The 22,786-nt window shown below is 51.2% G+C and overlaps 1 protein-coding gene across 8 annotated transcripts in view; it reads left to right on the forward strand.

The window, feature by feature from the left end:
- Positions 1–22,786, forward strand: part of Trabd2b (TraB domain containing 2B) — a 217,727-nt gene that overhangs the window by 182,064 nt on the left and 12,877 nt on the right. For 7 of the 8 annotated variants that reach the window (XM_006238601.5, XM_017593793.3, XM_006238603.5 and 4 more), the window contains exons 5-6: positions 6,774–6,864; positions 9,693–9,962. In XM_006238601.5, the coding sequence (XP_006238663.1) occupies positions 6,774–6,864; positions 9,693–9,962 (361 nt within the window). Of the gene's footprint in view, positions 1–6,773; positions 6,865–9,692; positions 9,963–17,053; positions 22,082–22,786 lie in introns of those variants that run through there. The other variant, XM_001072500.7, reaches the window with a different exon arrangement.

A 22,786-nucleotide genomic window follows, 5' to 3' on the forward strand; every position in this document is an offset into this window, starting at 1 on the left:
AATGTGGTTACCAGGTCCTCGGGACCAGCTAGCCAAAGCCTTGGGGGCTTCTACCTCACTCTGAGTTACCATCAGTCACACTCAAATGACAGGTGCCAGCAGAGATGTGGCCTCCTGACCCCAGAGCAGATTGTTAACTTTGAAAGCATCTGATTCAAATGACATAAAAGCTTCAAGCTCAAAGTTATAGAACCAAGTGGATGCCTTGATGAGGGAAGAGGCACTTTCTAAGAGGAAATTCACACCCAGTGACTAGATACCCGCTTAACCCAGCTGTCAGATAGCACAGGCTACTCCAAACTGGAGTCTCCCCAGAGCCCCAAGGCTGGGCATTGTCTGGGCAGCCAGCTCCACAAGTGCCTTGCTATGGACATACCTGAGCCATGGCTAGACATAGACCTGTCTTTTATGCCTGCGTGTCATGGGCACGTTTAACTATGGGGCAGCTGAATGAGAAAATGAATCCAAACATTTGGCACGTAATGCCTGCTAGAGACGGAGCAGGCAGTCTGTCACTCGGTGTTTGTGTCCATCTTTGCCACATTGATGGCAGAGCAGAGTCTGTCCTTCATCCGTTATTATTTCATCAGTTATGCCTGGCATCCCAGAAGCTCCCACACAGGAGCATGGAGCACGTACCTATGTCTCCCACGGGTAGAGACCACAGTGTGTCTCAGACCCTGGCACGAGGCTGGCTACTTAGTCCGTCTCAAGTCTGTCTCCAATGAGCTGAGAAGGCTCAGCCCTTTGCTGGGTGACTGCAGAGCAGAAGAGGAAGCCCAGGTCAGCCAGGTCTCCTCCACACAGCTCTGGATAGACTAGAAGCCCTGGTGCCCCTCATTATCCACCCCTCCTGTCACACTTCCTAGGGAAAACAAACAGGGCTCTGGTTTGATATCCGGCCGGCCGGAGGCCCTGGCAGTGAGATTCGCATTTGAAAGTTTCCCTTGCATTAATTTCAGACGGAACATAAATACGGACTTGGGATGCCTCTTCCAGGAGGAGAAAACTGGAAACCCGCATGCTCACTGGAGAGAAAACATGTGTGCTGGCCGAAGGCACCCGCGTTACTCTGGAGCCTGTGCGGGGAAACATCTGGTTCTCTCCTCCTCCACCACCCAGCCCCCACTGCAGTCTTGAAATTGCCCAGTTAATTGGCGCATTGTTCATGCTGAGCGCTTCACACACTTCCCTCTCCAGTCTGCTGAACCTTGGAAGGTACACACGTTTCTGACCATTTCCTGCCCCCAACCATGATCTTGGCATCTCTGCAGCTGCCAAGTACTTCAGAGTGGGCGTGATGGACCTTACCATGAACTGGATCAGTTCTGGGGACGAGCCCAAAAAGCCTTGCCTCATACCAGCTGTGTGACCTTGGGCAAGTCCTACTTCCCCCACTGAGCCTCAGTGTCCTCGTCTATAAAGTGGCAGCACCTTCAGTGGCTACCTGAAGATGAAATGGATGGTCTAGAGACCTCTGAATGTATTCAGGTCATCACCTGGTGAAGCCATACTGGCGGATGGGGCAGGGGGACAGGAAGCCAGGTGGTACAACTGCATATGGGGGAGTTGAGACACAAAGAGGGAAAGGAACTACCCAAGGCCACAGGGCTCGTGGATGGGCTGAGTATTGTGCCAGGCTCTGCCCTGCCCTGCCTGCCCATGCTAGAGGGTCAGGTGAGGCTGGCAGGCTATGCTCTCCATCCTCCAAGCTTTGTGCATTGGCACAGCCTATCATACACCCAGAAGAAAGGAGCCTCTTCTCAGGTCTGAAACATCCCCTGCCCCTTCTCTGTTTGTATATAGATGTCTGTAAGTGGCCCCTGGTTTGTCTCAGAGAGACAAGTCCAGCCTCGCCACATAGAGTTGAAGCTCTGTACTCCCTGAACCTGAATGTTCCCGATAACCATCTAATTCTGCCCATTCTAGGGCCATCTCCCCACTGCATCCTTTGCTTCCAACTCTGGGTCTCTCTCTCTCTCTCTCTCTCTCTCTCTCTCTCTCTCTCTCTCTTTCTCTCTCTCTCTCTCTCTCTCTCCTCTCCCCTCCCTGTCTGGCTACCTTTCCTCTTCCCTCTTCTCCCCCTGAAGTAAGTTACCACATCTCTTAACAGCTGGTCTCTGGCCCCTCTCCTCTGTCCTTCTCTTTTGCTTCCCAGGTCCTGAAGTTCTCTCCTCCCCACTCCCATCCCCCCACCCCCGTCCTTCTGCTTTTCTTCCTACTTCCCTCTTTGTGTCTCCTTGGCTCCCTGTGCCCCACCCTCTCTTTCCTCTTCTGTTGTCCTCTCTGGACTCAACAAGCGAAATGGAACGTGTCTTCCTGCAGAGAGCTGGCCAGAGAACAGCTGGAAGCTAATGCTGGAGGGAGATGCTGAGTGGTGGCCAGGAGCCCCAGGGAGGCTGGGCAAGCCAAACAGGCTGAGCCCCAACATTGTGGGGCCCCTTTGGAAACCTTCCATCACCTTGCCGGCAGGTTCCAGCATGGGGGTGGTGCCTTGTTCAGAATTTCCAACTTTGGAGACAAGCCTAAGCACTGTCTGCCAATCCCTGGGGACAGCATATGCTGGACCCTGACTCTGGCCTGTATAGGGGCCAAGCTCCTAGGATTGGTGGGATCTTGAGAAGCGTCACCAAGGGCCAGGTCTGGGCTACAAGAATGGGGGAAACTTGGGTCTCCTGGGGACAGGATGAGATCATGGAAAGGATGTAGAGTAAAAGGCTATGTCACTCATTCATTCAACAAACATTCGTGGAGCCATGGTGGTGCGCCAGATTTAGGCTTAACTCTGGGGACAAAGATGAATCAGGCATGGTCCCACCCTCAAAAAGCTTATATTCCACCTCCACCCCCATCAGGTGGCTCCATGAGAGCACGTTACAACAGAGTCAGGTTAGCTACAGTGGGAAGGGACTGAAGAGCAATGCGGTGTGGCTGCGGGTGGTGGCAGCTGGGCAGCCCAGTGTATTTGAGAGGAGACACCCAGGGTCTCTATTGACTGTGGGAGGATGAAGGCCAGCATAGCTTGATTAGCAATGTCCAGTAGAGGCACAGTGATAGCATGGCGAGAGGGCAAGCAGAGGTAGTGGGCTCTGTGGAAGGGCTAGGTGGAGATGTCTATGGGGCCACTGAAGTAGTCATCACTACTGTGAGTAGCCGAGCCATGAGTAAAAGGAAGAGGAAAGAAGCTAGGGGCAGCTTTCACAGCTCCTGTTTGGACTAGGCAAAAGAAAACCCACGAAGGACGTCGCCCATAAGGACATGGTGACAAGGGCACAGGCCAGAAGGAGACTTAGGTACTAAGAAACTGCAACTACGGGTCTCATAAGACCAAGCACCAGAAAGAGTAAATGTCAGGAACACTGGCTGGGATTCAGGATTATATCACTGAGTTCTGTGCACAGATGATATAGAAGGGTCCCTCCTAGGGTTGACAAGGAGCATGGAGGAGAAGTACCATTCTCCCATCCTAGAAGGAAGGATGAGAGGCAGAGAAGGTAGAAATTTGAGCTAGACCTACCCACTTTCTCCAAGTATCCCCAGACTAAGGAAAGCAATCCAATTCAGAAAGCCTTAAGGTTGAAGAAGTGCCAGGGCTCTTAAGCAGACACGGGAGACATCCAGAGCCCAGCAGCAGCCCTTGAGGTCTGCACCACAGAAGCCACATAGAGCTATGCCAAGCCTGGGCCCTCTGACAATCTACAGTATAGCCTCAGACAGTCAGTGGGTGTCACCTGCCTCTCTTGGACAGCATGTAATTTGGAGTTTTCACTGGTAGATCTTGAGGATTTCTGGGCAGATGTTGGGACCATAGTTGGACCATTGGAGCTTATTAAAGCCAGATCTCCATGGAAGGAGAGGGGGCATTTAAACCATTGTCCAGAGCAGAGGCCATGAGCTCCTGGCAGAGTCCTTCCTCCTGGGCACTGAAGAGAGCACCCACTTCTCTCTTCCAGCTCCACAGAGCCGAGTGAAGGGGGATGTGTGCAACCTACCCAGGAACAGTTTCAGCTCCCTTAAGATGACATCCTGGCCAAGGGCTTTTACTCCCCCTGCCTCTCTGGGCCAAAGGCTCATTTGACATTTGTGGTGAAAGACACTGGTGACAGGAAAGCTAGGATCACAGGCTGCCTTAGTTGTTTTCTGCAATAAAATACTGTGAGCAAAAGCAACTTAGGGGAAGAAGGGGTTCGTCTTACATTTCCAGGTAACAGTTGCCCAGGAGTGGTAGGGCAGGAACTGGAGACAGGGACTGAAGTAGAGACCATGAAAGAATACTGCCTTCCGGCTTGCTCAGCTTGAGTTCTTATTCAACCCACAACCTTCTGCCCAAGGTCAATACCTCCCACAGTGGGATGAGTCCTCCTGCATTAATCATCAATGCTATATCTTTAAGAAGCTCCACAGACATGCCCACAGTCCAATCTTATCTGATGGAGGCCATTCCTCCTTTGAGGTTCTCTCTTCCCAGGTGACTCTGGTCTGTATGGAGTTAACAGAAACTAACCAGCTCACAGGCTGAGAGAGAGACTCTGGGCTTATTGTCAGCATGCCGGGTCAAAGTCAGAATCTGGGGGTCCTATGCTTTACAGTTCACACCTATACTTTTGTCTCTTCTGCATAGAGATCTCCGCCTGCCTCGTTCCTCCTCCAGTCACTGTACACACTGCCCTCCACCTGGACCCCTCATCCCACCCCACTCCCATCCTCACCTAGTAGCACTGCCTCCTCCAGGAAGTCTTCCCTGTCACCACACTAAGGTAGATGTCTTACATGCCTGCACAACTTCCTGCGGTGTCAAATACATTGGAGATAGTGCCCTGATCCTACAAGCCTGAATCTGAGATAGAGAGGAACCAGAATAGGGCTCAGGCTGTCAATCATGACCCAGCATGAGCTATGCAATAGTCAGTGTTCACTAAACCAATGGCATTATATACGAGAAGAGGGAGGGAGTCAAGGAGAAAAGGAAAGAGGAGATGAGAGGGAGAAAGGGGGAAGGGGAGGTAAGAAAATCAAAGGAAGGAGGGAAAGGGGAAGGAGAGAGGAAGAGGAGGAGGAACATCTTTTCAGGGGGGTCTTGAATAAAACAAAACTTTCCCCTATGGACCATGGCTTAGAGAAGCCTATGTTCATCCTGCATTTCAATCCCTCCCTCTGACAGAGAAAACTGAGGCTCTGAGAGGTAGCCTATACACCCAAGGGTTCGGGGAAGTATAGTACAGGTTAGGATGGCACTCCTGGCATCCTCCCCTGTGTGGTGTGGTATTTCCAGTAATCTCCAGGTGGAACCACAGGACCTCTGACGGGCCAGCTAGGGAGATATGGCTGAGTATCAAATTAGAGGACCAGAGGGCTGAGGGTGGCCCCTTTGCTCCAACCACTCCACTGGTCCTGCAGACTCCCTCTGACTCAGGAGCTTGTCCATCCTACCAGCTTGTCCACTGTGTTCTCTGCCTCCCTGGGACTGTCAGCATGCTGACCTTCCTGCTTCGCTCCTCTTACCACTCATCACAAGCAATCAGAGCCAGGGGACAGCCATTACACACACGCACGCACGCATGCATGCACGCAGGCACACACACACACACCCCTGCTTAAATACCCAGTTCTAAGCTAAACGTGAGCAGGAAGGCATTGTTACCCGTGGGACCATGAGTCAGACTCAGGAGATCCTGGAGCACTTGGGAAACATAGAGCAACACGAAGTGCTCCTGTGACAAAGAGGGAGACTGAGGCCAGGAGGGAGAGAGGGGACAGCGTCTAATCCAGGCAGTTTCTTCTTCCACAGTCACTTGTCCTCCACAAGACTCTCCTAATCAGAGCCTGAAAAGTACGGGCATCTTGCCTGTACCCTGGTGATGAGAGGCCACCCCTTGCTGCATTACCCACCTTCTATTTATGATCTCTCATACAAAACAGATACACCACAAATGCTTGCTGAGAGAATGGATAGTAGCTGGGAGGTGAGATGTACATATCACACACACACACACACACACACACACACACACTTCTGGAGGTTACCTCAGAAGGTCACTGTCAATGTCTTCTGGTCCCACATTCAGGAGGGTTTTATAGCATCTCTAGTACCCAGGCCTCCATGGGTAGATGGTGAAGAAATGAATCTAAATGCTTAGATCCACCCAGCACATGCTAGGCATGTGTAAGACCCTGGCCATGTGTAAGGCTGTGGCAAGGTGGCCTCTGCCCCCTGGAGGGCTCTCAGGGAACTGGGCAAAGGAGGCATGAGTTGCTGAAAGCATTTACAGAAAGGAGCCATAGATCTGCTGGAACTGGGGACTTTCTTGGTGCTAAGCCTCTCATGACTGTTGTAGGCTACCCACTCTGAGTGGGCAGGCAATAGGGTCAGCTTAACAGCATTAGGCACGGTTGGAAGCCTTTACTGTATCCCAGCCCCTGTTCTCTAGAGTCCTCACAGACTAGAGAAGGTAGTTATAGTCACTCCCACTTTACAGATGAGGAAGCTGGAGCATGCAGAGGTACAGCCTGTGAGTATCAGAGCTGGGATGTGGATACTGGCAAGGTGGACGAGGTGTACATCTCACCACCAGGACGCGATACTTGGATTTGAAGGAACCCTGTTGTTAAAGTATGGGCATTCTGTGTCTCAGTACCCATCCTGGAGACCACTGGGGGACCTCCGCTGGTATAATTCATTGTCCCAGACACAAATGACCATCTAGCAGATGACCATCTAGCTCTGGAAGACAACCTGGCATCTGGCTGAAACCATGGTGCATCTTATGTTCTAGGTCACTTTCTGGGGAACAACACTGTCATCGACGTCCTAAGGCAGGCAGGGCTGGAAGTGGATCACACACCTGCTGGGCAAGCCATCCACAGGTAAGCATCAGGGTATATGGTGGCATTTTGGAGCTGGCTCTTGGGCTGTGGCCTGACTGCAAGCTGTGGTTACTGCCCTGATGACCTGCTCAGGCCTAAGGGTAGAGCTGTGAGCACAAACTGAACCAGGCTCTGGGGTGCTAGACAGAGTGAGGAGGCTGCTGGGCAGTCTTGTTGGGATCTCTTGGTGCGGTGGGAACAGTAGCAGAATGTGGAATAACAAATCTTGGAGTTCAGATCCAAATATATTGGATAGGGGCATAAGTGACCTCAGTCATTCCCTAAAAAGTCAATGGACAGACAGGCCCTGAATGAAGATGGGGCCATGGTAAGAAGAGACTACAGTTTGGTTTCTTCCCTGTGTCCATCCCCACTGCATGAGCCTTTTGCTGCTGCAACCGTTCATGGTCCTCCGCTTTCTGCCTGTACCTGCTCCATTGCTTCCTCAGCAGGACACTCCCAGTTCCTAGCAGGCCACTCCCACTCTGCCCATAGAGCCATTCTCCCAACCTCTTCCTGTGTGAGTTCCTATTCTGCCCCACCCACCTGTCCCCACTCTGGACTTTTCCAAGGATGGAGATCAGCTCCGCCTCTCAGAGCATCCACAGCACCAGCATCAGGCAATAGCCAGGCTGGAGACCTGAGAACTGAAACTCTCAAGTCAGTGTCAGGCTTCTCAAACTCAGAGACTGACTGGTGCTCCAGTCTTTATGTTGGAACCTTCTCCTCAGCCTGCAAGAATGGCCCCATTGTGATTTGAATCCCTGCCCTCATGGTTACAAGACCGAAAGTCTGCACTTGATCTTAGCCAAAACTCTGAGAAGCGATATGACCCAAAGTCTGAAGGAGGCTTGCTTTAATCACAGCCAAGTAGACAAGTGGTATTGGCTGCTGACTCTGCGTGGGGCTTTAGGTGCTTCTAACTCAAGAAGTTCCATAGCAAGGCAGGAACTATGAATATCCCTGATGTGGTTGGGACATCTGAGCCTATCATAAACTCACTTGCAGGACATCTTTGTATGACAGTCCCCAGAGCACAAGCTGCTCCTAGCCTCTCATCTCTTCCCATGAGCTCCGCCACGTGTGTTTGAGGCAGCTAGGGCAGGTGTAAGGGATAAAGGTAGACTTGGGGTGAAGGCATTCCTCTAGGCCCCTCCTGTTCTCTCACTTCACCCTTCTGCCCACGCTCCAGAGGACCTTCCCCTTGAAGCTCATTGTGTGTGGCCAGGCAGGGGATGGGAGGCTTCTATTCATCTTGAAGCTTAGGCATTAGAGGAGATCCCCTCCTCTGCCCCCATGGACTCGCTGGAGGCTCCCTTCAGAAGATTCTCAGGCTCAGTCTCCTGTACAGGGAGTGAAGGAACTGGCAGGGCAGAGGGAGTAGGAACGCTGTGGAGTCAGCAACAATAAAAAGCCACCCTTGGCCACAGGTGCTTCCTGTAGCTATCTTTTTGTCTGACTGTTTTGAATTATATCCTCAACAGCTGCAGCATCTCCGATAGCTTAGACCCTGGGAGTCTGGAGTTGCCATGGGGGTTGGGAGAGGATGAGCTTTTTCCTCTTCAAAGAGAGAGAAGCCCCTCACCCACTCACTGTTGCAGAGTGAGGAATGGGAGGGTAGGCCGCCTTCAGTCCTGGGTGCCACCTCCCTTACAAGTGATTTGCTTGGACACAGTTCCTCAAACCACTCCCAACCCTCCAGGGCCAGATGTCCCCAAGGAATCCCTTTTGGACCCCAGAAAGCAAAGAATAAAAGGAAGAATGTCTGCAGGATGAGAGAGAGGCATACCCTACTTTGAGCACAGATTCCACAAATATGACTAACTGACCCTCGAGGGCTTATGTGGTCAGGACCCTTTGCTGGGTAGCCCACATCAGAGAGGTTTGGTAGACACCAGGCACTGGGCTGGGTCCTGAGCTCATTCACACCCATGCCATTCTGATGAGACAGGCAACACCATTCCTCCATCCCCTTTCTAACCAAGCACTCTACTCATACACATTCTGGACCATGAGTTATAATAACATGGGTGGTAGAGTGTGTCTATCAGCCTTGAGGTTGAGCTCAGTGACTTAGTCCTGACCCATCTCCATTCAAAGATGACCAATGGACATCCAGTGCAGACAGCTGGGTGAGTTGATAACAAAAGCACCCTGAATAGCATTCACTACTCGATGGCCTTGTCTGCCTACTACTGCCAGGCATTGTTCTAAGCCCTTCACCTATGTGCACTTATGACCACACGGTGTTCCCAAGGGAGGTACAAACCATCCTATCCCCACTTCACAGAACAAGAAACTGAGGCACAGCAAAGTTATATAACTTGCCTAGAATCCCTCTGCCAGAGGTATTGCTTAATGAAGTCATGATCAAGTTCAAATATGAGCATAGACCTCATTTTCCACCCGGCCCCTCCATCCCTCCACCCTTGCACCTATCTCTCCCATATGTTGGCGTTCTCCTCAGCAGTGTGGCCACCTGAGAGCCTGTGTGTTTTACTCTGTCTTCACGTTAGGTGTGAGCTATAGGCAGTGGGGGGGGGGGGCATCTGTTTAGGTCACTGCTGATAATTTCAGAAAAAAATGCTATCTGTGGGAGTCTGTGGACTAAAAGAGGAAAGAAGGAATCAATGCTCTGTCTATAACAGGCAGTGGTCCCCACCCCCAGGTCCCTCCATTCTATCCCAGTGGGACACTTTGGAGTTCCCCTTGCCTAGAAAACATCCCCTCCACATTCCCTTTTTTACACACACACACACACACACACACACACACACACACACACACACACACAGAGCACATAGCTCACATTCTGTTTCACTTTGCAGTCCTCCTGCTGGGAGCCCAGCTCCCCCTCCTGAGGGCACCTCTCCTGCCAGCCGAGCTCCGGCAACCCCAGCTGCTGCAGTCCCAGAAGCAACCTCAGTGACCCCCACAACCCCTCCTGAGGAGGAGGATCCAGTCCTGTCCCCACACCTCCTGCTCCCGGACAGCCTAAGCCAGCTGGAGGAGTTCGGAAGGCAGAAGTGGCGCAAGAAACTAAACAAACATCAGCGGCCAAGGCAGTTCAATGACCTCTGGGTCCGAATCGAGGACAGGTGAGCAGGGGAGGGGCGGGTTGTCTAGGAGCTCCCTGTCAGCCTCTCCTAGGGCTTAGTGTGCTGCCACAGGCCCTGCTCTGAGCAAGGAGGGACAGAGGTGTCAGAGTGGACACTTAGAGGCAGGCTGGGCCCTGACTCCTGAGGATCTCCATGGGCATCTTTTGGGGTGTATATAATATGTTCCCATCTCACTTTGGAGCAGGCAGAATTCCCCACAGTTTAAAAGTGGCATGGGGCTGTAATGCTGGCTCAAGAAGATAAGTTTGAGACCTGCCTGGGCCATTAGTGAGAGTCCAGCTCAACATAAAAAGTAGAAAGAAGTCTGAGTATGAAGCACCATGATACGGTGCCTGCCCAGCATGCCCAAGGCCCTGGCCTCAACTCCCAGAACTGCTGGTAATTAATCAGTTAATTGATAAAAATTAAAATGAAGAAGTGGAGGCTTCCTCTAGTGGCACTAACAAAAGTCTGCCAGGCGTGGCCTGCACCTGACTCGTGCATGTGTCCCATGGACTGGGGGTGAAAGCAGAAGCAACCATGACAGGCTGGATATCTCGGAAGATGTTAGATCCCCATGCTGGGAAAGTATGAGCAGTGTCACTGTAGCGGGGAGATTCTGGAGGGGCCCCCACCCTGTGAGAGAAAGGACTACTAGGCAAAGGATGCTGTGGTCAGAAGTGTCACTGTGAGCCCTGCTGTAAGTAGCCAGGTACAGAACACATCCCAAGGTGTTGCCACCCCCTTCCATATCTCCCTCCGGTCAACAACACCTCCTGCCCTGGGCTGTCACCAAGGCTCCCATTGCTCCAAGATTGTCTATCCTCCCCTCCCCCACTCAGTTTCTCTCCAGAGCAATCTCCCTAAGTCAGCAGTGTGGCAGAACTCTCTACATATAGTGAATAGTGTCACTAGGGAACGTCTCAGAAAGGGACTAGAGTCCTTTTCACTGCACAAGTGAGTCCTGGATCTGACGCTTAGACAGTGGGACCTCAGAACCCAGAGTCCCTGTCTGGATCTTAACGCCATCAGAATTTTCCTCAGCATCCTGGACAGAATCACCGTAGGTACTTGTTAAATCATCGTGTCTTCCACTCCACACAGACATGAAAGTTGTCAGGGCCAAAGCCTGAGATGCTGTGTGCTCCAGGAAGTTCTAAGAGGCACCAGAGAGCTCTGGCCCGGTTGTGCATTTATGAACATGAACCAATGTCTGGAGCCAAAGGCACTATCCCAGGCCACACAGAGAACCAGAAACTGACTGGGACCTCCCATTCTACAGCCAGGTGGCTGAGCTAGTGACAACAGTCTGATGTAGTCCGGTCCTGTCTCAAAGGCATGGCATGCACTATCTTAAAAAGGCTGACAATGAGTAGGCATCAAAGCCACTGAGCCTCTAGGTGCTGGTGCCATTGCCTCCCCTGAGCCACTGAATAATGTACTTCTGCAGAGACCTCATCAACCCTGCCTCCTGCAACACAGGTATCACTAAGTGACTGAGACACTAAGACCCAATGCCCAGTATGGGCTACCCAGCCTGAGCACAGGAGCCTAGAGTTTTAGAGAGCCACATCCTTCAGTTGTGGGAAAGTCTGCAGGCTACCAGCAGTCCACTAGAAGCTCCAAATAGTCTGGTTAGTCAAAGTCCTGGTCAGTGGAGGAATCTAACTCGTGGAGTAACAGGGGGCTAGGCTGTCAGCTCCAGCAAAGAGTCCGAAGCCCCTAACTGTATCTGAAAGCAAAGTGTAGACAAAATGACATTGGACAGTTTCCTTTTCACAACACGGGATCTGGAAAACAGACCCTGGCTTCAGGGAAAGAAAGCAGCTTTTCTTTGGCAGAGGGGAGTCTCCTCCACCCCAACAGGTAAAACTGAAGCTGGCTGACACCTCCCTCTGCTCAGGCTGGAAGAGAAGGCTTCACCAAAGAGCAGTCTGTTAAAGTTCCTCACTGCTTCTTGGGAAAGAGCAAGCCCTGTGCTCTCCAGGAAGCCACGTTCAAGGCACAGGCTCCCACACTCAAAGGATCCCTTCCACCTTTCCAGTGTTCCCGAATCCCCAGTTTTCTGAGACGAGGCAGAGGACCAGATGGAGCCCTTCTGACAAACCTCTTTTCTTAGAGAAACGTTTTATTCCCTTCCACTTTGTCCCTAAATCCAATGAGAGCCGGCCCTTCCTGCACATCTTCCACCTACACTCCCACAGCAAGACCTCTGAGGGCCTCTGGTCTTTGATCTCGCCCTGCACATCTCATTGCTCAGTAGCAATCCTGCGGCAGCCCACAGGGACGCTTGCCTGCTTCAGGGCTCTCACCTCCTTTTCTGCCTTCTGCCTCTACTGGATCCTCACCAGGGCCACCATGGTCTACACCCCAGCCCCTATACCCAATTATTCTTGCGTCTGTCTGCTTCGGGTGCCATGCCAGTGGGCCCCTGAGAGGCTTCCACTGGGCTGCTTCCACTGGGCATCGCCCTGCACTGCAGTCCTATCGAGAGTCAGAGAGCGGGGCTGTACTGCAGGGAGGGAATCAGAGTCATCCAGATCGGTGAACTTGCTGAGTGACCGAGACTCAGAACTGTCATCCAGGTGTAACTCTAGTTTCATGTTTGTCATCCACCATCTAAGTGTTCTAAACATTTTAACCTGGCCAAGCTCTCCCATCTGCCCTAGCCACCTATGGGAGCCACGTTTCTTGATGCCATCGCCAACACGTCATTTCTTTACCTTTGTTTCTTGACTGGGGAATCCTGAACACAGGATTTGGATGGCTCCAGGTCACCTGAGGCCTCACTGGGAGGAAGGGTCTTTGACTCTACACTTGAACCTAAGTTGGAGGGAACCAGGGATGTAGGATGTGGGTGCCTGGCTGGGACACCACCTGGAGCAGGCTGGCCTCCCTTCACCCCTCATTACCCCAAGATGTAAACACAGTGGAGGAAGTTTAGAGTAGCAGCAGCCTGTGGCAGAATGATTTATGGGGGCCCATAGAGAGGGCTGGTGTGTTCACAGATGGACGCATGGCAGCGAGCATTCGCAGGAATCCCTTACCTCTGAGCACCAGATAGACAGGCAGTGGGGAGAGGTGTGACCAGGGCAAGCCAGGACAGAGACAATTCCTGAGAAACATGGGCCTGTGACAATGCTAGTGACACCTTCTGCTGCATTATGGCTTTGCCTTGTTTCTGGGGGTTATGGCAACTCTCATTCTCCATGTCCCCAAGTGTTGAAGCACACAGGGGTGTGCATGCACTCGTGTGTGTGTGTGTGTGTGTGTGTGTGTGTGTGTGTGTGTGTGTACACGCGCTTGTGTCTATAAGAGAGAGGGGAGGGAGGGAAGAAAGGAGGGATACAAAGAGAGATAAGGATTCACAGTGGCTGGCACATCTGAGTTGAAAGCATGTTGAGGACGCACAGATGTAGAGAAGAGAGTACCTCCTGACTCCTGGGCATTGGTTAAAGCCAGGCTCAGAGGCGAGCATCAGTATGTGACAGACAGAACCTTGGTGAGCAACACTAGGCAAGTACAGGCCATCCAAGGTACACATGACAAAGCCCTCTAAGATGAGAGGAAGCACAGTACTGCACCAGACGGGCTCTGCAGGCCTCCTGTCCACTGCCCTTCCTGCTCAAGGTTTTCCTCTCACATTCTTCACAATGTGGGGTGGCCCAGGGTATCCTTGCAAGGCCAGAACCCCATCTGAACTGCTCCCATGAGGACTGGAGAATGAAATTATTCAGTTATTAAAAAAAGAAAACAAAAAAATTTCTGAACGAATCAGACAGAATAGTGCTGCAATCCCACTCCACAGGGTTTTGACGCTAAGAAGATGCTTATAAGCTGGTATCAGCCCAGCAGTGACCCTGGCATAGCTACTGCTAGTGTTGTCACTTCCAGAATCTCTGGTCTGGGGGTGTCTCAGGCTTCAGTATGCCCTAGGCTTAAAGCCATCAATGAGCCATTGGTTGGGGGGCTGTGAAACACCACCCCCAATTTAGCAAAGACATGTTGGGCACACACCTATCACCTATTACTGTGGATTCATACTGGTGGGGGACAGTGGCAGATGGCTCCCAAGATATTGTCACTGGAAAAGCCTCAGTTCTACAAGACCCTGGCAATTCCCATCTCTGGGCCCATTTTTCACCTCAGGATAGAAAGTTCCTTCCACCTCTGGCCCACTATAAAACTAGTAGAAAGCATCAGGTGGCTAGCCTACAATCTCCAAGGTGGGGGCAAAGGTAAAAACACCGTGAGGAAGATCATGGCACAAGATGTGAAGGCCCCAGGTACTGAGTGGACCCAGCAGGGAAGCAGCCACCAAAGTGGTAACTTTGCCTACATCTGATTTTTTGGCCCAAAGATGCCAAAGTCCAGTTGAGAATCACAAGTTCTCCTCTAGCTGCTGGCATGGAGGATCCTATCCCACAAACTCTGTTTTCCCCAAGGGTGGTAGCCCCTGCATCTCTTTGAGGGTCTCTAAAGTCTCTCTGCCCACCCTCCATCACTTCCCAGAGGCTCTACTCAAGCTGAGGGGCTTTCATATTTGGTTCTCAAAGAGTAAGTGGTACACGTGTGTCCCCATCCAGGCATAGCCTCTCATATTAGCTAGAAAATCAATGTCAGTGATGCCCAGTGCTGAAGCCTGGAGGGCTCCTGCAGAGCTCTAGTGCCAGAATTCATCCCTGCTCCAGGGAACCCCCAGGAAGGGGTGGCAGCACACAGTGCTGGCACTAGCCTCACTTGTCTGTACTTTTCCTTGGACTTCTGCCTGTGGTCTTACTTCTGGCTTAATTTACTGCTGGAACAGAGTTCAAAGTACTGAGTCCACTCTTGCCCCTTCGATGTATAGATTGGGAAACTGAGGCCTAGAAAACCCTATGAGCCCAAATTTACAGATTTGCCAAGGACACAGCCCAGAGCTCCGTCTTCTAGCAAGCCAGAGGGGCCTTCTCACACTTGGGGTCCTGTCGGCTCACAACAGACTTGGCCCCTCCCTCAGTGCCAGCCATCTGCAGAGCCTGGGAATGTGCAGTGTGTTTGGTTTGGCCTCTAAACCGTTGTGCCATGAGACAATTTTCCCTAGCATAAGCCTGAAAGGGGGTGGAGACCTGGATTGGGGTCCAGCTTGTGAGCAAAGTAAGTTGGGAGGAAGGAGGGAGGTTGCACTCCTAGGGGCTTGTCCCCCTCCCCCGTCCCACTTCATTTTCCTGGGATTCTTTCCAAGGAATAAAACCCCACTTGGGCTCCAAGGGAGAGTTTTCATCTTTAGTTTTCAAAGTGTGAAAGAAAATACCGATAGGTGCCTTGTGAGACATAATCCCCATTTGGTTTTGCCTGCCCCTGCTCCTGCCCCAGCAAAGGACAGCCTGAACCCTGGCTCCAGCCACTTCACAGGGCACCTGGCCCACTGCCCTGAAGTCAGCCCTCAGAGCCTCTCAACTAGGCTGGGACACACAGTGGCATGGAGGCATTGACGTGTGTGTGTGGGGGGGGGGGGGTAGTGACCTCTTCTAGACACAGAGGTTAATCTCCTCTAGGGGCTACAACCAACAAGGCCTCAGTCTGAAACTAGAATGTCCACATCAGTGTTCAAGGTCTTACCAGGAAATAGTGCGCTTTACTGATGCTCAAGAGTTCTTGCCATGGAAGCAATTGACCCCACTGCATCTCATCTTGCTAAGAATGCTCATCTCCTTCAAGCTCAGTAGAGACTGAAATGTGGCAGAGAAAAAGCATTGAGCCTGATGGCTGCCTGTGCTCTTAAGTACATTGTAAGTCCAAGATGATATTAGTTGAAGAGCAGAGAAATAAAAATATTAAAGATTTTAAAAAAAGCCTCCCCATATCTCCCACTGTTCTATGACTCCTCAGATTGAAACCTGTTCTTTAACTGTCACAGAACAAATGCCCTGCTACGGCAGTGAGGTTAGTGGGAAGTGGATAGTGTCTTAGGTGAGCCTTCATTCTTCAAGATGGCAGGGCAGATCAGGGGCCTTGAGGAGAGAGTGAGGGAAGTCTCTAGCCCCTGCAAGAGCAATAACAGCATGACAGTGGGCCTGATAGGGGTGAGGTAAGGTAACACAGTACAGCAAGATTGTGACCGGTCCCATGTGGTTGAAGGACAGCATGGCAGGAAACAGAGCACACTAGTTTCTGTGAGCTAAAATGTGCTGTGGAAGCCCCATCCCCACCCCTGTATTGCATACTCTGTAGGAGCACTATGCCTGCATCTCTGAGAGAGAATGATCTTTCCTCTCCTGCCCCATGGGTTACAAACCTGCTTTGCCCCAGAACCTGATAGCCCATAGCCTCTTTAAGGACCCCTTGCTGAAAGGAGGTGGTGAAACCCATTTCGAAGGCTTAGTGTGAGGATGGTAATCTCGTTTGAACAGCTGGCTTGGGGGATGCCCCTCCCATGGCAGATAGGATGATGTGGTGAAAATAAAGTGTGTGTGTGTCTGTGTGTGTGTGTATACATGTCTGTGTGTGTGTCTGTGTGTGTGTATGTCTGTGTGTGTGTATGTCTGTGTGTGTCTGTGTCTGTGTGTGTGCCAATGTGTGTGTGTCTGTGTGTGCCAGTGTGTGTGTGAGTGTGTGTGTGTGTCTGTGTGTGTGCCAGTGTGTGTGAGTGTGTGTGTACATGTCTGTGTGTGTACATGTCTGTGTGTGTGTCTGTGTGTGTATATGTCTGTGTGTGTCTGTGTCTGTGTGTGTGCCAGTGTGTGTGAGTGTGTGTGTGTCTGTGTGTGTGCCAGTGTGTGTGTCTGTGTGTGTGAGTGTGTGTGTGTGTGTGTGTGTGTGTGTTCTGCCACCCTAAGCAACCTTGTAAGGAACAACGAGGTGTAGACCACCAGGAGACAGGTGGAAGCTATACTCTGGGGACCTCAGTTGACTTTGCAATTGTTTCTGCCTGGAACTCACCCTCATGATTGGTCACAGGTGGGCCCACCCGGTCCTTAGGAGTCAGTCGAGCTGGCTGCGGGGTTCTAGACGATTCCTCTTCCCTAAGAAACCTGCTAAAGCTAGAGCTGAACCTGAAGCCCTCTTGCTATGAGGAGGCTGCTGACAGTGCCTGTCTTTCCTCCTTACAGCACTACTATCTCGCCACCTCCGCTGCCCCTCCAGCCTACCCCCAGCTCTGAAACCACCAAGCCCTTTGTCAAGTCCTCACACCAACTCCAGCAGCAGGACCCTGTGGGGCCTACCAGCAGCTCAGCGCCTTCACTGGGCCTCCTCCCTGCCATCACTGCCTCTATTGTGGCCCCCTTCTTACTACACACCTTTGGGCCTTCCTGACCTCAACCACCCTCGCAGAGAAGCCAGAGAAACCACAGGAGTCTGTGGCCATGTCCACCATCTGACCCCACCTCAGAGGGTGCTAACACCTCAAGGCAGGTCACAAAGGACAGGGACCTTAGAACATTAGAGCTTTATTGTACTCAAGTTACATCTTCTTTTTTGTAGAAGGTCTTAATTTCCCATAGTGCTATGGGGCTCTTTTGTAAAATATGTGTCCATATTAAAAAAGAAAATGTATTTATTCTATTGATAAAACTATTTTTATGTAGCCTATGTTATAGTCCCTGAACTAGCCCCAACACCAACCCAGGGAAGGAGCCCAGGTTCTCATGACCTCTGTGACCTGTGTGGACTGTGACTTGGCTTCTCACACTGTAGACACCTCTGAGGGCAAGAGAAAGGCAGCCCCAGCTTTTGTGAGGCTAGATTTCAGAGCCAGAGGCATGGTGGTCAGCCATCCTCCCAAACCCTGTCCAGTCTCCAGTCCCCAGAGCCACAATTTAAGGAAGGAAGGAAGGAAGGAAGGAAGGAAGGAAGGAAGGAAGGAAGGAAGGAAGGAAGGAAGGAAAGAACGGATGAATGCTGCTATTTTGAAGTCCCGTGTGTCTGTGGACTGGCCCTCCAGGGTTCCTGGTGGGTTTCTCCATTAAAGTGGGAGACTGGAGCTGAGGGAGATGAACCCAGTCCCATGGTCAGATGGCTACCCTGAGACCCAAAAAATGAATGGGGTTACCCAAGGTCACAGAGCAAGTGGGTGATCTATGTTCCAGTGGCACTGGTCCAGCTTCCAGTCAAGAGGGGCTGGTAAAACCACAGCCAGGAAGTGAGCTGGGCAGAGGACAGGAATGAGCAGGAGTGGGAACAGAACAGCTGTAGGGGTGGTGGAGCAAGGAGCCTCAGTTGTGATGACATTGGTAAAGGGAGCCACCTGCCAGAAGCCTGCTGTGTGATGTGATGACCTCTAACTCAATGATAAGACTGAACCCCCAAAAGAGGGGGAAAGATCCACCCAAGGTGTATCCCTCATACCCGGCGCTGGATCGGGGTGATACAAAAACTAACCTTGTTCTATGAACTGTGTTCTACTCCTGTTCTTTCTGACAGGAGAAGCTCGAGGGGAGGCAGATTTCCCAAACTGGAACCCTCCCGGGCTTCCTATGCCAAGCAAGGAGGCCATTTCACCAGTTCCCTCTACTGGCTTCCATAGCCAGGGTCCTCTGGCAGGATGACAAGCCAGCATGGGAAGGCAGGGAGTTGGGACACAGAGCCCTTCTGTCCCCCAGGGGCTGACTGAGGACCCAGTGAGCAAAAGTCCTGAGTTCAAAGCTAGACTTGTGGCTAATTATTTAATGAGTCCTAGATCCTGAGAGCAAAAAAGAGCCCTCACCTGTCAACAAGAGAAAGAATAATGCTAAGGTCCAGAAAGAGAAAAGGCATCTCGAAGGTGCTCCAGCTGGGACAGGCCTGTTGACTCCAGTTCTGTTCTCTCAACTCACTGCACATGGGTTTCCCTGGCAGGCTTGATGGCGCCTGGTTGGCTACAGCACCAGTATGCTTAGGTTGGCAGACATCTCCCTTCTGAGATGGCAGGATTCTGGGCAACTCATTGCATAGTCAGGGGTCCCACAGGCATCCTGGCAGACAGCAGGATTCTTTCCAGCTCTGCTCCAGTGGACAGGTTTAAGCCTGAGACCTGACAAGACTCTGGAACTCTGCTTCACAGGGTCCCGCCAGTCCCATGGGCACCATACTGTAAACTGAACTTGACCTCAACCAGGACTGGAGTCAGTTTATCCTTGGCAAAAAAAATGTGACTTCCTATTGCTGAGCGGGAAGGGGCTTAGCTGACTTTTAAAGCAGGCTCAGAAGTTAGACATCAAACGGATCGTGCAGAGCGCTATTGGGATGAGATAAGTGTAAAGGAATTGGAAACACACAGGCCAGATTCCCCTGTTTGGGGCAGAGTATGGCATGAGATGTATGGAGATCAAGCTTGAGGTTAATTAAAGATGAAGCATTTGGGGAAACAGTCCAAGCACCTGACCGTGTGCCCAGACCTGTGCCAGGCGTGGGGCCAAAGTGGTGAATTAATATAGCATGTAATCACTGTGCAAGCACAGTGCCAGGGTTACACACATGGGCTGAATTGTACCCACCCTTCTAGGCCCAGAAGAGTTCACCTTCAACATGGGACAAGTAGGGCTATCCTGGGCTACTACTTTCCCAGCCCCAACATCAGGCCGCTTAACTTTCCAAATCCCTTCTTAAGGAAGATTGGAAGGGAAGAAAGTGTTCCAAACTCTCTTCCTCTGCCACATTTTAAAGTTTTTAAAGATGATGTACCCTGCTTAGCAGCACATGTCCGTAATGACTGTACTTGGGAGTCTAAGGCAAGAGCATCATAAGTTTGTGGTCCAGACTGGGATGCATAGTGATTTCCAAAACAGCTTGAGCTTCATAACCAGACGCTATATGAAAAATGAAAGGGAGGGAGGGAGGGAAGGAGGAAGGAAGGAAGGGCAGGCTAGGCCAATAATCAACAAAATTCAAGGTTGGTATGACTTAGAGAAAAAGAGCCATTGTTGGTCAGGCATCTAGGGCCGAAGTTTCCTGGCCCCTGTAGATCTCTACCAAGCCAGGGTTTAAGCAAGTAGAAAACTCGACTTGCTGGTCTACATCCTAGGAGACCTTGAGCACAAAACCAGAATGTATGGCTAGGCCACTTTCCTTCCTGCTCTGGAAACAGACCCAGGAGTCCATCAGCAGTTTCTCAGACTTCATGTTCTTGCTAGCTAGACTCATAAAACACAGAGCCCAGTTCCCTTGAGATTCCCATGAGTAATTTTAGGACTTTTGTTTTGACTTTGAGGCAGACAGAAAGATGGAAGGCCTGAGGTCCAGCAGATTAAGTGACCAGCACTTAACTGGGGCAAAAGAATCAAGGAGGTGCAGGTGCCAATCTCAGGGGACAAAGATCCAGAGTCTGCAATGTGTGGACTTGAGGTCGACTCGAAACACTCACCTTACACTGAAAGACCCAAGCACATCCTCCTCACTGGAGTGTGGTCACCTGCTACCCACTTTATCCCACCAGAGGCCAGAGCCCAGAGCCCCTATCACAATAGATCCCAGAGAAGAGAACTGCTAGTTGTAGCTTTGATGACACCCTAAGTGGCAAAATAAACAGGCTTGGGGTAGTAATAACCATGAGATAAACACCAGGCCCTCTACTTGGCATTTAAGACCCTCCATGACCTCACTCAGCTGACCTTGCTGGCCATGTCTCATCCCTCCCACCTCAACCTGACAGATGGAATCATGCCTGTTACTTCTAGACTAGACATGGTATATTATACATGTTGCTCCCCAGGGGAAGCTCTCTTCCCTTCCCCTAGCCATTTATCCTGTGAGGAGAAACCTAGTGGCTTGTTTCCCAGATGTCTCCATGGAGCCCTTTGAACATTCCCAGTACCACACCCACATTCCAGAGTTAGGGCTGTTTGGATATGAATTTGCTCCCTGTTGGGAATACAAGCAAAACGACGAGGTGGGTCACGTGTTGAAGGGTTATGACCTTCAACCTTATAGGGATACTCTGTAGAGAGAGACAAGGGAAGAAAGGAAGCAGAACAGAGGAAGAAGAGGTTGGAGCTAGGAAAGGCAAAAGATGGCCTTGGCTTTCTATTTGAGACGACTTCCACATCGCCAACTGGTAAAGACTAGCACCTGAGGGTAGAACTTTCCGGGTGTAGGTAGACACATAGCATGCAAGGCCCCAATGTCCACTGGCTAAAGATGTGGTAGCCAGCTGGGAATCTTGGCAAAGGATTGGTGTAAATGCCATGAATGTGCCCCTGACTTTGTAAGGTTTGGGTTCTTTAAACATTGTTATTTTTCCAAAAATTCATCTAGGCGGCCAAAAATATCACCCTGGCTGGCCGTCTAAGCCTGCAGATTCAGTACTCAGTCAAGCCTCCCTACACCCCTCCCCCATTCCTACACAGCCCAACCAGGCTTGCCATGAGCTGGCAGAAATTCCTGCTGCCCTTGGGCAAGGCACCTTTTGGGGAGGAGATGGCTGGACTGAAACCCTGCCCATGTCTCCAGCTCAGATCCACTTCTCTGTCTGTGCACAACCTTGGGGAAGGGAAGTCAGGGCTTATAAAGACCCTTGGGACCCTTCCTGGCTCTTTCCAGGGAATGTCAGCTCCTCACCCCTGTCTCCAAATACAGACTAGGATCTTCCCCTCTAGAGGCCTTTGCTTGCTGCTTTGGGAAGCCCCAGAAGTTCTTTGAGCTTCCGTTTTTCCATGGGCCATAGGGAGAGTTTCCTAAGGCCAAGAGGGGAAATCTGTGTATCATATAGGCACCACAGGCCACCATGATGGGAGCATGTGACAGATAAGAAAGCATAACTTAAGACGCCCTCCATCCTAAAACCTGCCTTGGGGAATGTGGTTTTGAATAGGACCCAAGCCTAAGGTGCCTAGGGTGAGACTAGGGTCTCTGTGGCTGCCAGGCAGAGGTGGGTGTGGCTCACGGCTGAAGAAGGGGTTGGTTGGTCTTAGCTTTTGCCCAGTTCTAAGTCTCAGATTCCTTGGCTACCCCACTGTGCCTCATTGTACCAAGCTGGCTTCCGCTCTCACCATGTTTGTGGTGTTTTTTATCACCTCTTCCGTCACGCCCCCCCCCCGCCCCATGAATTGTCATGAAGAGTTCTTTAAGAGTATAATAGAAGACAAAGAAAGATGCTATTAATGTTATTTTGCCAAAAATATTTTTGTAGCATAATATATTAATAAAAGATATTATGAACTTGACCCTGGTGTTTCTGTTTAATTCTCCCTTTTCCTTCTTCCTTCTGCAGGGAACATTCGGGGAATGGCCTGCCTTGTGAGGGCTAGAGCCTGTGACGGTGTGGCACAGAGAATGTGAATGGTCATTTTACATGCACAGATTTGGGTGTGGGCAGAGAGGGTAGCTGAAGCAGGGACACTGTAGGTGCAGAAGATCAGCACAAGGGAGGTGTGTAGGTCTGGCCAGGCAGAGGGAGCTGCCGGTGGTTTGGAGCAAGAGTTATGCAGCTGTGTGATACCCCGCTTTGACCTGGGCTTTGCTAAAGGAACCTGCCTTCTGCTGGCTCCCATCTCACTGTTCCTTGTCACTTTGCCCACCCCTGGGCTCTCCTTGGCTCAGGCCTTCACTGTCCCTCTGGTTTACTCTTTCCCCTGCAGCCACAGTGAGCCCGGCAAGCTACAAAAGTGACCATGTCTCTCTCTGCTCTGAATACTCTTCAGTGCCTCCCTGCAAAAAGGCAAAAGACATCCAAGGCCCCTTCAGACCCAGCTCCTGCTTAGTGGTTTCAAGGAAACCACTTCTCTGTGGTCCCTCTCCCAGGATGCAGCATTCCATGTCATTGCCAGGGCCTTCTGCTTATCCGCACTGTCTACCTGGCCTTAACATGTGTTGTTGCCAGTGCTGCCAGGCTGCCTGCATCTCTATGTCTCACCCATCGATCCTCAGGC

Source organism: Rattus norvegicus, chromosome 5 (genome assembly GCF_036323735.1).
Source record: "Rattus norvegicus strain BN/NHsdMcwi chromosome 5, GRCr8, whole genome shotgun sequence".
NCBI classification, from domain to species: Eukaryota; Metazoa; Chordata; class Mammalia; order Rodentia; family Muridae; genus Rattus; species Rattus norvegicus.